This window comes from Hippopotamus amphibius, chromosome X, assembly GCF_030028045.1.
Source record: "Hippopotamus amphibius kiboko isolate mHipAmp2 chromosome X, mHipAmp2.hap2, whole genome shotgun sequence".
Lineage (NCBI taxonomy): Eukaryota > Metazoa > Chordata > Mammalia > Artiodactyla > Hippopotamidae > Hippopotamus > Hippopotamus amphibius.
Window position 1 is genome coordinate 2,617,544 of NC_080203.1, and position 17,171 is coordinate 2,634,714.

The following is a 17,171-nucleotide window of genomic DNA, read 5'->3' on the forward strand; positions in this document are numbered from 1 at the left end:
CTTGCTAGCTCCCCTCCCGGCCTCCCCTGGCCCCCGGAAAAGCAGTCCGCAGGACCGACCCGTGCGAGACCTTCCCGCCTCCCCCTTGGCCGGGCTAGGCTACCGCTACACCCGCACGCCTCCTCCCGCAGCCCTCAGCCAAGCGCATCCTCCCTTATGCCCAGCGCAGAAGTGAGTGACAAGAGGCCCACGCATGGCGACCCGTCTTTATTTTATTAGGAAGGAAACCACAAGCATGCCAGGCTCCCGCCAGGCACTCCTGCCAGGAGCATGCCAGAAACCCAGTGATCACACCCAGCCCACTTGCCACGGAGGTCCCCTCCTTCTCAGGCCAAAGAAATAAACCCCAGTGTACGGCTTATTGTTAGCACAGCATCACCAAAAAACAGTAACACCAGCCAAGCAGGACAGACATTTAAATAGTATTTCCACAGCCCCCAAACTCAGGGAACTTCCAGCTCCCAGCTGCTACAAGGAGCCCCACAGAGCCCTGGGAGGGAGCACTGGCTACACAAAAGCACTATAAACAGCAAGGAGCGAATGTGGAGAAATGAGAATAAATAAGGAGGAAGGGGGAGTAGGACAGGGCCTAGAACTCACAGCCCCTTCCTTCACAATGACTAAGCCTGGGAAATTTGTCTACTATCTACGCAGAATATATATACCTTGTTGATAGAGATGGGGAGTGGGTGACCCAGGGAAGACCCCCAGCAGGTTGAACAGGGATGCAGATAGGCTAAGGGGAGCTGGAAGTCATGCTATGGTAGGAAGAAGGAAGCCCTCCTGTCCAGCATGCCTCTGGTGGCAACGTGACAGCCTGGACACCAGCATGCCCTCAACCCCCCCACAGGCGCAGGGTCACACGATCTGGGTCAAAACGATGGTGGGGCCCTTGTGGTCATCAAAGCGGTCCATGGTCTTGAGGCTGAGGATCATGTGCAGCCCATAGGTGAAGATGAAGAGCATGAAGAGGGAGGTGAGCAGCCCCATCCAGATGCCCGGGGAGAAGAAGCCTGCACAGTCGCTGGCGTAGGAGAACTGCTCACCCGTCACGTTGAAGGCCTGGATCTGGGGGACAGAAAGCACCGAGTGGCCCACAAAGGGAGGCCCACTAAGGGCTGGGGTTCCCCAGTTTGTGGGTAGTCCAAATCTCGTGGGATGGGGGCACCAAGGGGACGGGACTCTCAACTATGTTCCCAAGCCCAAACCCAAACCCAAAGGACAATGAGACCCTTCAGGCCTCTGCTCCCCCACCCCCTCCCAGTACCCGGCTACCTCCAGCCTGGACTCCCCAACTCCAGGCGCAGTCCCTCCCCCTTCCTACCTGGAAGCCCTGAAAAGTCATCTGCCAGAGAGAGGGCTGCGTGCCGGGCACGAGGAGATTGCCATCCTGGTTCAGACTGCTGACGTACTCGCAGTGGAAGGAGTAGATGCTGGGCCCCGTGACCTGGGAGGCATTGAAGGAGGCGACGGAGCCGTTGCTGTGGATCTCGAGGCGCTCCATGGTAAACCAGTGCCGCGCGGACACCTGGTAGAAGCGGTTAGCCAGAATGAACCTGCGAGAGGCCGCAGGGGTGTCAGGTAGCTGGAGAGGCCAGAGCCGCACCAGCCAACCCACACCTGCGTCTCGGACTCACTTGAATGTCACCGTGGTACCAAAGAGATGTTCATAGGTCAGCACAAGCCTGCAGGGTCAGAGTAAGAGGCGAGTTTTCAGGCTCTGGGATGGCCTTGAGCATCTTAGAGCAAGTTCCTCAGGTTACCTTCTACCTAAGCTGCACCAGGTCCTCACAGCCACCTGAAGAGGCAGTGGCCCCACTTGACAGATAGGAAAACTGAGGCCCCATCACATTGTAAGTCAGGAACCAGTCAGTCAGCACACAGGTTCCCCACCTCCAGCTGAGAGCTCCTTCCTCTGGTTCCCCTGAACCCACAGCCTCTCCTTTCAGCTCCCCCTTAGGGTGGCTGAGAGCCCAGGCTGGGCTTTGAGGCTGCTCAAGGGGGAGGCAGCAGGATCCAAGGTGATTAGGAAGTATTAAGAACCAAGGTCTTGGCCAAGGACAAGAGGGCATAAGGAGGCAGAATTCTGAGCAACGCCCACTCAGGAGCCCTCTGCCAGCCCCCCCCAATACCACCTGCATCCCCACAGTGAACACCCCCCAACACACACCCCCACAGTGGCATGTACTTCGCCCTTACCTGGCAATGGAGTCGTTCCAGAAGGAGCCAGTCAGGTTGAGGTCCTGGCCCCCAAAGGTGATGGAGGTCAGGTCCACCCAGTGGTCCCTGTATGCCACCGAGAAGTTTTCAGCCCAGAACAGGATCCGGGGGGCGGTATCATTGTAACTCACAGGTGACAACGACTGTCTCTGCAGCAGCTGGCGACCCAGTCCCCCAGCCACCATGGTTACATCACGGGCCACCTGCAGGAAGAGCCCACAAGCCTTCTCTCAACAGCCCTGGGAGCAGGCCCTGAACTAAGTGGCCTGCCCTTGCTGTGCCCGCTGGGCACTCTCTTCACCACCTCGAGTCCCACCGGTCATGCTCATACTCAAAGCTTCCTTTGTGATGCTTTCCCCTGGTGGCCCCTAAGCCTTTGTGACATTTCTAGTCTCTGCAGCTTAGGAACACTTGGACTTACTGTCTCAATACGCCAGCCAGCAAGGCTGACGGGGCGAGACGGGCAGCGGCTGCCTAGAAGGAGGAAGCAGGACTTCATGGCTCATCCACACCCCCCACCCCAACATCTGCCCAAAGGAGAAGACGGCCCCCCTCCGCACCTCCCGGAGCCCCAGGCAAGGGCACATACCCTAGAAGGGCGGACTGCCGTGAGGGCCGCCATGTACGGGACGTCTTCCGACTTGAGGGTGCTCAGCACCTGCCCGATGACCTCATCTGAGGGGCAACGGGGAGAGCAGAGAAGCAGGTCACAGGCGGCCACTCACGGCCACACTTCCCCCAGCCACGAGAACCCGTCTGGCTGTCGCCCGGCAGAGGCTGGCAGGGGCAGGGCGGTGCCCTTCCACGCACCCTCTCGGCACCTGCTCTTGACGGTGCTCAGTGGGAGCACCTTGTTGGGGTGGGAGCACCATATGCCCCCACTGTGCAGCTCCCCTCCCCCCCGCCGCCAGCAACCGGCACATCCTCTGGTGCGACACTGGGACCCTCGCAGAGCCGGCTCCCCGCAACCTTCACTAGTGTTTTCCGTTTCCAGCAGCCGCTTCTCATCATTCCGCCCACCCCCAGCCTCCCCCCGGACACCAGGGCCCCAGTCATTGAGTCCCTAAGGCCACACCCTAACTCAGCGGAGGGAGAAAAGACAGACAGGCACAGAAAACTCCAAATCCACCCACAGAAAGTTTCCAGTGACCCTCCCAGGAGGAATGACTATCCTTTATAGCAAGAGGAAGACAAGTCCTCGGAACTGTTTTTTGAAACACTGCTGGTCTATTAAGCCCCAGACCCTAGGATTCAGGCTGCCTGAGTGGAAACTGGCTCCAGGCTGCACACAGAAGGCCCCTGGACATCTTGACACCCCTGCCAGGCTGGGCCCGGCTGGAGAGGGCCGAGGCCTGGGGACCGGCGGGGCCCTGCTCAGCTGCCAGCTGCTCCAAGAAGCAGGGGGGCCACCCTGGGAGTGCGGAGGGGCTGAGGAGCACAAGCCAGCTCCGTGCAGCCAAGGGCAGGACGAGGACGGAAACCGTGCACCCTCTCCAAGCCCGCTCACCATTGCCGGTGAGGACTTCCTTCGGCGCCATCAGACCCGAGCTAGGGAAGAGAGAGAATGTTAGAGACGCCCAAATCCAAACGGCTCTCTGCTGCCCTCGGCTGCCTCCCATTGCCCTTCCAGGCCACTGTGGTCCCCTGGTAGCCCCGCCACCTAGCACGCTCCAGCTGGGGGCTCCGGAAGCCACACTCAGCACCACGCCCCACAGCCCTGCCTGGAATCCCCTGCCCCTTCTCCCCCAGCTTCAGAGTCCTGCTCAAGTCCCCGCCACCTGCTCCCCGCCAGCAAGGGCCACACCTGCCTCCTCTCAGGAGGCCCAACAGGCCTAGCTCTGTGCAGGGCACAGAATCCTGAGTCACAGCCTGGCCAGAGCTCCTTCCCACCTCTTCTGGCCATACAGGCACCTTCTGGGAGGGCATCAAGGTGCTAATGGGGACTGTTCTCCTTGGCTGAGCTGTGCCACCAGAGCCTGGGCCCTGAGGCCAGAGGCCTGGCCATACCTGGCTGTGTAGGGCAGGTGGATGAGCAACAAGGCTGGGAGGCTGGCGTTGAGCTTCAGCTCCCGAAGGGTGGCCAAGTCCACGTGCAGGGGGCTGGCTCCGAGCTTCTCCTGCAGGTAAGTGGTCAGAGTGCTGACTGCGTACCAATCGACGGCAGGAAGCACCAGAGAGGAGGGAGCCAGGTCCAGGGCGTTCTGGGCACAGAGGGGTAGGCGGAAGAATGAGTTAGTGAGGGGCCAGTGGACCCGGGCCAGCCCCCCAGACCTCTCTGGCAAGCTACACCCACATGGGGTCTCATTCCAGGTGAGAAAGAAAACACGCCACACCCCTGGCCCTGACACTAAGGCCTTTCTACCTTTAGCCAGCATCTCTGGCTCCTGAGGGGACAATTCTTATTGTGCTGGGGGAGGGGGCCCAGGATGGCCTCCAGGGCCTGCAGCTGGGAGAGGACTCTTACCTCCAGGTTAGAAAAGGCGCTGTCCTGCTTGTTTCCAAACACGCCACCATACGCTGTGAAGTCCTCAATGCTCAGCTAGTAGGGAAGCAGGGGGATGGCTTCAGAAGGGTGGGCTAGGGCCAGGGCAGGGGGCAGACACCTTCCCTGTGCATTTGCAGGGCCAGCAAAATCTCATTTAGAGTCAGATTTGATCTGGTCGAGTGAGCGAGGGTGCATTTTAGGGGTGGGGGTTGGGGGGAAGGTTCTCTTTCTTTCCTCCAGCACCCTCCTGGCAGGGTGAGAGAATAAGGAAGGTGGTCATGGGGTTGGGAGGAAATCTGTGTCTGTGGGCAGCTGACTCGTGGTAACCACAGGAGTAAGAGTCAGCCACCTGCCTGCAGATAAGAGGAACTGCGTAGGGAAGAGGGAAGCTGTGGGGAGGGGGCGGGGGGGCAGCCAGGAGCACTGACTGCACGCCCCCTAGGACGGAAGTTGGAGAAAAGGAGAATGCCAGCCTCAACAACTAGAGCCGCCTCTGTCCAGTCTGGATGGGACCCTTTGCAAAGGAGGGTGAGAAGTGCCCCTCCCCGACTGGTTTTGGTAGAAGGGGAGAGAGAGGTGAAGATCTCAGAACATGCTGGACAAAGCACTGAAGTCTTCTGAGCTCTCTGGACCACAGTAACAGCAACCCTATCCATTTTCCTCTGCAACCTAGAGATGCCCTTCAACTTCTGCTGCTCCACCCCAACTCCCAGCTTCCTCTGGCTTTTCCCAGTTAGGCCCAGAGGCGATCTTAATCAGCTTCCCTAACCTCATCCTGTTTAGTATACACACTTGCCCAACCTCCTCTCCCTTCTGGGCAGGAATCCTGACCCTGTCTGGCCCCCTAGGCTCTCATTCTGAAAGCCCAGGAACCATCCCTGTGTCCTCATGGCACGCCCTGCTCGAAATCACCTAGGGCTTCCTGCCACATTTAGAACTGCAACCAACATCTTCCCCCCTCGTCTCCTGTCTCCTGGCTCCTTGGCTGCCCATCTCCTACCCCTTTCTCTCACTCACTATTCTCCTGCCACACCAGCTCTTCCATGGGCTCACCAGGAGTGCTCCTTGCCCAGGGCCTTTGCACCTGCTGTTACCTCTGCCAGGAATGCCCTTGCCTCTACAGCAACATGGCTCCATCCCTCCCTCCACTTAGGTCTCTACTCAGATATTACCTCCTCAGTGAGCACTTGCCTAGTCAACCTTATCTTAAACAGCATTGTCAGTCACTGTCTCCTCAGTCTTTCTTCTTCTCTAAGGACTACAGAACTGACATTATATCACATACCAACTTAGCATTTACCTGTCACCCTCACAAGGATGTCAGCTTCTTCAGGGTAGGGGCTTGGGTCATTCTGCTCACTGCTATGTCCCCAACACTTCATACCTGGTACACGGTAGTAGTCCATATTTGACGAATGAATAAATGAAGGAATGCCATATGACTGGGCGGGGGGTGGGGTGTGCCAGCCAGATATTTGACATGGACTATAAGAATTGCTCCTTACAGCCCTCTGATGGCGGCGGTGTCTTCATTTCACAGATGCGGAAACTGGCATTTGCACAATGTTTCACGTGTCCAAAGGCCAGTACGTCGTAGAACTAGAACTGAGTTCCAGTCTGACTACATTATTTACCACCTCCTGGAAGGACTACAGGCCAGCACGGCCACCAGCACCTGCCCACAGAGCGACAGAGCAAGACCACAAGGGGAACGAGCCATACAGGCCACCAATGAGGAACAGAGCAGCAGAAGCTCGATAACCTCCCAAACACCAATCCTACACTGCCCTAGCATCTTCTTGTTGTCTACATGACTGCTTTGGGAGCAGGAAGACTCAGACGGGAGGGTAAACGGTGTGCTGGGTATGAGCACAAATGTGGGGGCTGGGGGGTGTACAACAGACTCGCGCCGGAACCAGCGCTGGCTTGCACGAGCCACAGAACTGCAGCCAATCCTTGTGCCTCCACAAGCCTTAGTTTCTTTGGCAGTAAAACCAAGATAATGACATCAGCTCAGCATAGTGATCATCACAGTTAGAATCACAACTCTGCCACTCAGTAGCTGCGTGACCTTGGGCAAGTCACTTGCCATTCTTGGGCATCACTCTTCTCATCGGTAAAGAGTTCACCATCCCCAGCATGTAGAGGAGGTCAGATAAGGGTTTGGCACTCAGTGGGCATCTGGCCCCTGACCCGGTTTTTCCCCTGATCAAGTGGGTTCCATTTCAGGGCCCTCACCGTTCCCACTGAATGTTCTCCTACAGGCCTTCCCAAGGGAGGAACTACACCTCCCTACAGTTGGGACAAGGTCACTTAAGCTTCCCTTGGGGAATGGGCCTGTGTCCTGGGCGGGGGAGGGGGTCTGCCTGCCTCCTGATGACCAAGGGAGAGAGCGCTGGGGCAGGCGCACCTTGTCCTGCAGGAACAGCAGCACATTGCGGGGGCCCAGCTCCAGGGCGGGGTCTAAGTAGCTAGAGAGCTGAATGTCGCTGGTGATGTGGCCCTCGTGGGTGTCGGCAGCAGGAGCCCACAGGTCTCTGGCAGGGGACAGAAGAGGTGCTGTCAAGCAGGGGCGCATGGCTTGAAACCCGAAGCCCATGGGCTCCCAGTTTGATGCGTGGGGGCCAGAGTTCTGACCCAGCCCACTCGCTACGGTGCCGTCGAGCAAGGGACAGTCCCCCTCTGGGCCCCGCCGCCCCTCGCCAAGGACAGCCTCGGAGTCGGGCGAAGGCACCTCAGCCTCCGCGGCGCGCAGCGCAGCCCGCCCCGGCCCGGCCCGCCCCGCTCACCGGTCACTCGACCACAGCACCAGCGGCACCTGCTGCTCCGACGCCGCCGCCGCCGCCGCCGCCGCCACCAGCAGCAGCGGCAGCCACGGTATCTGACAGAGTGCCGGGGCCCGCCGCGTCCCCGCCCGCACCCGATCCGCCGCGGTCGCCGCCATCATAACCTCTCGGCCTCCACTGCCTCTACCCACCGCGGCCTCCGCAGATCAGGTGACAGTCGCCCCCGCCCGAGCTCAGCCTCGAGCCGCCATTGGCCCGGGCGCAAGACCGCTCTCCCGACCCTCAGGTGATTGGACAAAGTGGATGCCACTGACAGCCGCTTCTTTTCATTGGTTGGCGGTGCGTGTCTCCAGGCGCGCACGCTCCACGTACGGAAGAGGCCGGCGGCTCCAACCCCGCAGAAAGGGCGGTGCGGGGCGGGCTCCGCTGGTTCCCTCACGAACGGCTTCCCTTCTCCCTGTTTTAATCTTCTTAATGCTTAAAATAGCAACAATGGTTTCTTATTCCTGCAGATGGGCTCTCCTTTATGCAGGTAAGGAGTGAAGAGGACGCCCAGGATAGAGTCCAGAGGAACAGCAGCACTTACTATGGGCAGGGAGGAGGAGAATCCAGAAGAGAGATCGGAGAAGGAGCATCGAAGAGGAGGGGGAAACCAAGAAAGTTTCAAGGACACGGTGATTAGCAACGCCATTCTCCACTGCTGCCAGGAAGCAGGTAAGATAAGGACAGAAGACTTTCTTGTACTTAGCAACACCAGTTTGGCAAGAGCGATGTCAGTGTGAGGAAGTGGAGATGCGGTGTAGGTTGTCCTTTCTCGAAGTTTGCCTTAAAGAGAGGAAAGAGACAGAGTGACAGCTAGAATCAGAAGATGAGAGACACCACCTCAAATGAATTGGGAACGTTTCATCTTTTTCTGTGCCACTTTTGATTTCTGATACTGGTGACCATTGGAATCTAGGGGGTGAGCATATGCGTGTTCACTATAAGCTTTTTTTGACCTTGATGCATGTACTAGCTTGAAGAATATCCCCCTAAAATTCGTGTCTGTTCAGAACTTGTAAATGTCATTTTATTTGGAAATAGGATATTTGCAGATGTGATCAAAATAAGGTCATGCTGGATTAGGGTGGGCCCTAAATCCAGTGACTAGTGTCCTTATAAGAAGAGAGACATTTAGACAGACACACAGGGAAGGAGGCCAATTAATGATGGAGACAGAGTTTTGCAGCTGCAAACCGAGGAACTCCTGGAGCCACCAGAACCTGGAAGAAGCAAGTAATGATTCTTCCCTAGAGCTTTCAGAGGGAGCACAGCCCTGTTGACTCCCTGACTTTGAACTTCTAGCCTCCAGAACTGGGAGAGAATAAATTTCTGTTGGTATAAGCCTGCCAGTTTGTGGTCATCTGTTATGGCAGCCGTGGGAAACTAACAAACTATATGTTTGATATTTTTCATAATAAAAAATATAGGGAGATGAAAGTTTGGTCATGCCCGTTGCCGGCAAGGATATTAGGAAACAAAGTCTCACCGACACGATGGTGAGAGTATCAGTTGCTAGAACTTTTTTGGAGAATAATTTGGCAGCATCTAACAAACTAAAACGTATATGACCTTTGACCAAGCAGTTTCCCTCTTAGGGATCCATTCACCAGAAACACTCAGCCAAGCACAGGATGCACATACCAAGAGATCCATTGCAGCATCATTTGTAGTTGCAAAGATGTGGGCACTTGTGACTGGACACTGGGACACTGTGCCCGGCCACTGCTGCTGCTGTCCCCGCCTCGCCAACACCATCTCGTTGGCAGAATTCAACCTGCGTGCCGAAGCCTCAGTGCCGAGCAGGAGAGCACACCGGAGGGGGGGCTCGGTGCCAGGAGCTGCCACGCTGTGCACACGATGGCTCCCACCCAGCCCCACGAAGCTGACAAACCACTGACCCGCTGCACTTGTCAGGGAAGCTGCCTGTGCGATTGTAGTCCTGGTTGCCACACACGTGGCAGTTGAGCTGAAGAAAGGAGGTGGGCTTGTTATGGTCGGAGAGGACAGTGGCTGAAGTTGGACCTTGGAGCTCTCTGAGTTGGGGACTGGGAGATGAGGTCAGCCGGGGACAGTTAAGTTTGGGTTGTTTGTAGGGCTCCTGACTGACAATGTCCAGGCCAGCTGAGGGGAGAGGTTTGTGCTGGAGCTTGCTGTGTCCCCAAAAGCCCGGGAGAGCCTGGAAGTCCTAGTGTCACGATCTGACTTGTATTTGAAAGGGCTGATTTGGCTGTGGGAGCAGAGCAGATGAGAGGGGCTGAGAGTGCCAGCAGAGACCAGGAGGAGGCTGTTGCCATCATCTGGGAGAAAGATGACAGGGGCCTGGCCAGGGTAATGGAGGGGCAGAGAGAGAAGGCCAAAGAGACTGCAGAGGTCACTGCCTCAGCGTTGGAGTGGGACTGAGGTTAGACCAGGTGGCACGATGGCAGGATGGGGAAGGGGCCCTGGGAGCATCTGAAGTGAGAGGTCGGAATCAGGGCAGCCAGCAGGGGTGGGGGGAGGGGAGAAATCAGACCCCCGTGTGCTCAAGTCCTTCCCCGGCCTTGCCCTTGCCCTTGCTCGCTGCCCCAGGGCTCAGTTGCATCCCCTCGGTCTGCCATTCCATCACTCATCAAAGTCCTAGAACTCTTGCTCGGTCCAGCACCTATGGCGGAAAAAAATGAGGACCCCCAATCAGGGCATCACAGTAAAGGCAAAGTTCTCCAGGCCCAGGACAGACCTAACAAGGGACACATTTTGAGAGGAAAGTTCTATAATGGTGCCATGGGAGTGAAAGCTGTCAAGGGAAGGGACAGAGGCCCCAGGGACCAGGAGAACAGTGACATAGAGTGACAAGAGTTGCTGATGGGACTTCTCTGGTGGTCCAGTAGCTAAGACTCCCCGCTCCCAAAGCAGGGGACCCAGGTTTAAACCCTGGTCAGGGAACTAGATCCTGCATGCTGCAACTAAAGACCCCGCATGCCACAACGAAGGTCCGGCACAGCCAAATAAATAAATAAATATTAAAAAAAAAAAAAAAAGAGGAGCTGATGGCTATGCGCAGATTTAGGAACACAAAGGCACCATTTAAATAAAGTTTCAAGGCAAAGACTTTCTCAAAAGTGTGAACTTGCTAGCCAGGGGTCTCTTCCTCGTAATCCTTAGGGGAGCAGGCCCATGGCTGCTTTTCTTCCCTTAGTTCCCGGAGGTCCCTGGAGTGGTGACCCTCGAGGCTTCCTGAAGTGGTTGCTATGGGCCAGGCACTGAGTCAGACTCAGACCCTGCCTCTCAAGTTCACAGTCTGATCTGGAGGAGATGCAGAATAGTGGGTCACAACCCAGGGTGATGGATATTCAAAAGGGGGAGACACGGGGCTGGGAGGGAAGAGCAAAGAGGGGCACCCACCTGAGTCTGCTCTGACCACAAGGTGACATCTGAGCTGAGTCATTCACTAAATGTTGACAGCATCCACGAGCACCTTCTGTCCAGTGCTGCATTTTTAGGGTAAAAGCATTTCTTCATTAAAACCTTTCTGGGGGACTTCCTAGGTGGGGCAGTGGTAAAGAACCCGCCTGCCAATGCAGGGGACACGGGTTTGAGCCCTGGCCTGGGAAGATTCCACATGCCACGGAGCAACTAAGCCCATACACCACAACTATTAAGCCCATGTGCTGCAACTGTTGAAGCCCACATGCCTAGGGCCCATGCTCCACAGCAAGAGAAGCCACTACAACGAGGAGCCTGCGCACCACAATGAAGAGTAGCCCCTGCTCGCAGCAACTAGAGAAAGCCCGTGTGCAGCAACGAAGACCCAACGCAGCCAATAAATAAATAAATAAATAAATTTATAAAACCTTCCTGGGCTGGACTTCCCTGGTGGCGCAGTGGTTAAGAATCCGCCTGCCGATGCAGAGGACACAGGTTTGAGCCCTGGTCCGGGAAGATCCCACATGCCTCGTAGCAACTAAGCCCGTGCACCACAACTGCTGAGCCTGCACTCTAGAGCCCGCGAGCCGTAACTACTGACCCCATAGGCCGCAACTACTGAAGCTGAGTGCCTAGAGCCTGTGCTCCACAACAAGAGAAGCCCCCGCAATGAGAAGCCCGTGCACCGAAACAAAGAGCAGCCCCTGCTCATCACAGCTAGAGGAAGCCCGCACACAGCAATGAAGACTGAATGCAGCCAAAAATAAACAAATAAATAAAATAATAAATAAATCCGTAAAAAAAGAACCCTTCTGGGGGACTTCCCTGGTGGTCCAGTGGGTAAGACTCCATGCTCCCAATGCAGGGGGTCCAGATTTGATCCCTGGCCAGGGAACTGGATCTCACATGCATGCCGCAACTAAGAGCTCGTATGATGCAACTAAGACCCAGCACAGCCTAAATAAAAAAAAAATAAAAAAAAAAACAACCTCTGGGCCCTCATCATCCCTGTGTCTTCTTAAATTGTTGTGGGGTTTTTTTGACTTTTTTTTTTCTTTAAGAACTTTTATTGAGATGCAATTGACACAATAAACTACATATATCTTAAATTGTTTTTAATATAATATTGGACACATCCCAAAATATGTATGACATCTGTGTGCTACGTACATTACATTTGTTACTTAGACGTTACATTATTATATGTGAAATATACAATAAAAGGAGCGCTCATCACCTGTCCCAGACATCACAGAGTGCTGCCAGTTGCTGGGCAAGAATCTATCTCCCCCAATCCGTTTTTCCTGCCCCACCACCAGAAGTAATTGCTAGCCTGAATGTGCTGTTTATCATTCTCTCTCTTTTCCTCTTAGAGGTTGACCACTTCGATATGTCCCCCTAAACAGTCTAGTGCTCAGTGTGCTCCTACTTGAGCTTGATGAAATGGCATCGTCCTGCACAGGGGACTCTGGTAGCATCGTGCCATCCTTGCTAGTCTGGTGGTGAATCTTCTGCGACCCTTGGTTTCACTCTCCCCTTGGCAGATGCCAGGTGCTTCCTAATGTCCCTGTTGTTTGCCGGGAGGCTCTTCATGACCTATGAATGCAAGATGTCTCAGGGGCCGTGGCAGACGGCACCGTCATTCACAACAATTCAGTTTCCCCCTTCCCTTCAGGAGCACCCTTCCTTGCCCATTGCCAGCCAGGAGATACACTGGAAGTGGCAGGTTCCCGGGCATCCCACCACAGCTGGGATCCGGGGATCAGGAGACTACCAGGACCCCTGTGGGAGTCTCACAACACCCTCACAGCAAGTGACTAGGCACTGGAATGTTGCTGCTGAAACCCTGAACTCCATGCTGTGCTTGCCATGAGACAGGTGAAGGGGTGGGAAGGGGGCCACCGCCTCACCCCTGCATCCCACATCATCTCGAATGTGTCCCCAGCAAGGTGGAGTCCACACACTGAGCCCACTCACCCAGACCACCGAGCAACCCTCCCAGGCTTGCCTTCCCCACATAACTCCTTGCCCCCCACGCCTATGCTGGCCAAAAAAAGAAAAGTCACAAAATCCAGGTGTTTAGCAAAGCAAACCTTCCCTTGGCATCGCCCAAGTGGGGAACTCAAATGTCTGCATCCCCAAACCATCTCATGCCCCTCCCATCACTTCCTTCTCCTTTCCACCAAAGTGACCACAAACCTGATTTTTGTGGTAATCTCTTTGGTTTTTATAATTTTACCAATTGTATCAGTCCGTTAGGGATGCTATGACAAAGTACCACAGACTGTGGCGCTTATAAACAGCAGAAGTTTATTGCTCACAATTGCCGAGGCTAGGAATCAGAGATCAGGGTGCCATCAGGGTTGGGGAGGGCACTCTTCCAGTTTGCAGACTTCTCATTGTATCCTCACTGGGTGGAAGGGGTGAGGGAACTCTGGAGCCTCTTCTAGAAGGGCACTAATCCCATCATGAGGACTTCATCCTCATGACCTCAGCACCTCCCAGAGTCCCACCTCCTAATACCATTAAGGGGTTAGGTTTCAACGTATGAATCTGGAGGGGGCACAAACATCCAGGCCATCGCACCAGATAAGCAGGCATTCCTCAATACAATGGTTTTGTTTTGTCTGTTTTGGGACTTAATATAAATGGAATTATTAAGTATTATATTTTGTGTCTAGATTCTGAGCTCAAAATTGGGAAGTTAATGTGAGTCATTGCATAATAGCGACATGACTGCTATTCCCCTGGATAGCTATTCTGCCAGTCATTGAGCCCTTCTACTGTTGAGGGACATTTGAGTGGTTTCACACTTTAGCTAGCATGGCTACTGGTTCTGCCAGCACTTATGTATATGTCTTATGGTGCACATATATGCACATTTCTATAGGTATATATATCAGGTCATAGAGTATATGTACTGGGTTGAATAGTATTCCCCCAAATTCATGTCCACCTGCAACCTCAGAATGTGACTTTATTTGGAAAAAGGATCTTTGTGAGTATAATTAGTTAAGATGAGGTCATAGTGGAGTAGCAAGCCCTGATCCCACAACTGTGTCCTTATAAGAAGAGAAAAAGACACAGAGAGGAAAGGCCATTCGAAGCTGGAGTGACCTTGCGTCTTCAAGCCAAGGAACACCAAGGATTGCTGGTCACTACTAGAAGCTAGGAGAGGGGCAGATCCCTCCTCAGAGCTCTCAGAAGGAGCCAACCCTGCCATTACCCTGACCTTGGACTTCTGACCTCCAGAATTGTGAGAGAATAAACCTCTGTTGTTTTAAACCTCCCAGTTTATGGTGCCTTGTTACTACAGTTACAGGAAACTCATATGGTATATATATTTTCTGCTCTGCCATTGTGTTTCCTCTTCTATTAAATGCCTGCTCACATCAATCTTCCCGTTTTTCTATCTGATTGTTTATCCTTTTCTTACCGATTTATACGAGTTCTTTATTTATTCTGGGGGTGAGCCCTGTGTTGGTTATGTATATTACGAATCTCTTCCAGTCTGCAGCTTCTCTTTGCACTTCCTTAATGATGTCTTCTGATGAACAGAACGTCTTAATTTTAACATAGAAAAATTTACCATTTTCTTGATGGTTCATGGGTTTTTTTTTGTTTTTGTTTTTGTTTGTTTGTTTTGGTTCATGTTTTTTATGTCCTGTTTAAGAAGCCTTTCCCTGCCCCAAGATTGTGGAAACATTTGCATACATTATCTTGTAGAAGTTGTCTTTGTTTTCCACATTTTCATGTATGGTGTGAGGTAGGGGTCAAGTGTCTTTTTTCTTTTCCATAGAGATCTGAAATTGTCCCAGTACTATTTGAGATGAATGTCCTTTACCCACTGTCTTGAAATACTGATCTTGTTGGATAGTAATTGTGCATATAGCTGTGGATCAGTGTTTGACTCTCTTCCATTCCACTGGTCAGTTTGTCTCTCGAGTACCACAGTGTCTTAATTAATATAGCTTCATAATAAACCTTGATACCCAGTAAAGCAAATCCTCCCACCTTATTCTTTTTCAAGAGGGCTGTTCTTGGGCTATTGTGTGTCCATATAAATTTGAGAATCAATGTATTAGATTGGTTAGATTATTCGAAGTTGAGGTAAAATGTACATAACATAACATTTACCACTTTAGCCATTTTTTATTTAAAAAAATTTATTGTGATAAAATAGTCAATATAAAAATTTACCATTTTAACCATTTTTAAGTGTACAGTTCCATGGCATGAAGCACATTCACATTGTCATACAACTATCACCACCATCCATCAGCAGAACATTGTCATCATCTCAAACTAAAACTCTGTCTCCACTAAACACTAACTCCCCATTCTCTCCTCCCCTAGCCCCTGGCTCCCACCATTCTACTTTCTGTCTCTATGAATTTGACTATTCTAGGGACCTCATACAAATGGAATCATACGACATGTGGCCTTTTGTGTTGGGCATATTTCACTTGTAATGTTTTCAAGGTTCACCCATGATATAGCACATGTCAGAATTTCCTTTCTTTTTATGGCAAATAATATTCCACTGTATGACCACATTTCATTTACCCATTCATCTGTTGATGGACACTTGAGTTGTTTCCTTTTGGCTATTGTGAGTAATGCTGTTATGAACATGGGTGTGCAAATATCTTTTTGAACCCTGATTAGCTTTTGATTGGAATCACATTTAATCTGTAGATCAATTCTGGAGAACTGACATATTTATCATATCAAGTATTCCTATTCATGAGCATGGGCTCGCTCTCCATTTACTTAGGTCGTCTTTAATATCTTTCCATAAAGTGTTATGATTTTTCTTATATTGGTCTTTCACATCTCTTGTTAGATTGATTCCTAGTTACCTTGTAACTTTTGTAAATGGTGTCTTGTTTTAAGTTCTATCTTCTAATTTTTTATGGCTGGTGTATGTATAGAAATGCAATGATTTTTGCATATGTTGATCTTGTAGCCAGGAAACTTTCTAAACCCTTCTTTCCAAAAATTTGCCTGTAAAGTCTTTTGGGTTTTCTATGTAAACAATCCTATTGTCAGCAAATAATGTTTCTTTCTTTACAATTATTATACCTTTGATTTCCTTTGTCTTACTGCTTTGGTACCACTAGTACAGTGGTGAAAGTCAACATCCTAATTTTCTTCCAGTTTTTGAAGGGAATGTTTCCAGAGTTTCAACATCAAAAATAATATTTATTCTAAGTTTTTTGTAGATAGTCTCCATCAGATTAAGAAAGTTTTTTTTTTAATTGGGGTATAGTCGCTTTACAATGTTGTGATAGTTTCTGCTGTACAGTGAAGTGAATCAGATATATGTATTCATATATCCCCTCTTTTTTGGGTTTCCTTCCCATTTAGGTCATCACAGAGCATTAAGTAAAGTTCCCTGTGCTATACAGCAGGTTCTCATTAGTTATCTATTTTATACATATTAGTGTATATATGTCAATCTCAATCTCCCAATTCATCCCACCCTCCCCCTTTCCCCCCTTGGTGTCCACACATTTGTTCTCTACATCTGTGTCTCTATTTCTGCCTTGCAAACAGGTTCATCTGTACCATTTAAGAAAGCGGTTTTCTGTAGATAGAGTCTATCAGATTAAGAAAGTTCCCCTCTATTCATAGTTTGCTAAGAATGTTTAAAATTATATTTTATCAGGTGCTTCTTCTGCATTCATTGAAATAATCATATAGGTTTTCTCCCTTTTTTTTTTTTTTTTTTTGGCCACACCTCATGGCTTGCAGGATCTTAGTTCCCCAACCAGGGATTGAACCCAGGCCCTTGGCAATGAAAGCATGGAGTCCTAACCACTGGACCACCAGGGAATTCCCTAGGTTTTCTCCTTTAACTAATTAATATGGTGAATGGCATTTATAGATTTGGCAATCCCAGGATAAGCCAAATTTTTCTGCAAATGTTAAACTGCTCAAAAAAAATACAGTCTATATTAAAGAACATCAAATTGCAGTAGCCTCTATACGGTACAGTATCATTTATGTAAAGTTTAAAAATCTGCAAAACAATATTTATATAATATTTATGGAGATGAGTATGTTGTAAAAATATAGGAACATGGAAAATGGAACATTTATTTAGGGTATAAAATCAGAACGCTTCATGAAACATAGCTGATGTTTGTCCAAATGGGTATAAAATATATACATGAAAAGGGGATGTTACATTTGGACCTATAAATGCAAACTGGCCACATTTGGACCTATAA

At 51.4% G+C, this 17,171-nt stretch overlaps 1 protein-coding gene across 1 annotated transcript; it reads right to left on the minus strand.

Moving 5' to 3' along the window:
• Positions 1-192: 192 nt before the first annotated feature.
• On the minus strand, positions 193-7,707 carry ATP6AP1 (ATPase H+ transporting accessory protein 1). The gene is made up of 10 exons (XM_057718451.1): positions 7,495-7,707; positions 7,116-7,242; positions 4,685-4,759; positions 4,228-4,421; positions 3,728-3,768; positions 2,810-2,895; positions 2,200-2,423; positions 1,638-1,685; positions 1,325-1,556; positions 193-1,068 (listed from the first exon to the last, which is right to left on the minus strand). The coding sequence occupies exons 1-10, from the start codon at positions 7,650-7,652 to the stop codon at positions 859-861; spliced, it is 1,395 nt and encodes a 464-aa protein (XP_057574434.1). The 5' UTR covers positions 7,653-7,707; the 3' UTR covers positions 193-858.
• Between the last annotated feature and the right edge of the window lie 9,464 nt (positions 7,708-17,171).

Coding starts and splice junctions, on each gene's coding strand:
- ATP6AP1 (XM_057718451.1), bottom strand. CDS start 7,652: ATGATGGCGGCGACCGCGGCGGATCGGGTGCGGGCGGGGACGCGGCGG. Junction 4,760..7,115: donor TGCTGTTCCTGCAGGACAAG/GTGCGCCTGCCC, acceptor CTTCCCTACTAG/CTGAGCATTGAGGACTTCAC. Junction 3,769..4,227: donor CACCTGCCCTACACAGCCAG/GTATGGCCAGGC, acceptor TCTCTTCCCTAG/CTCGGGTCTGATGGCGCCGA.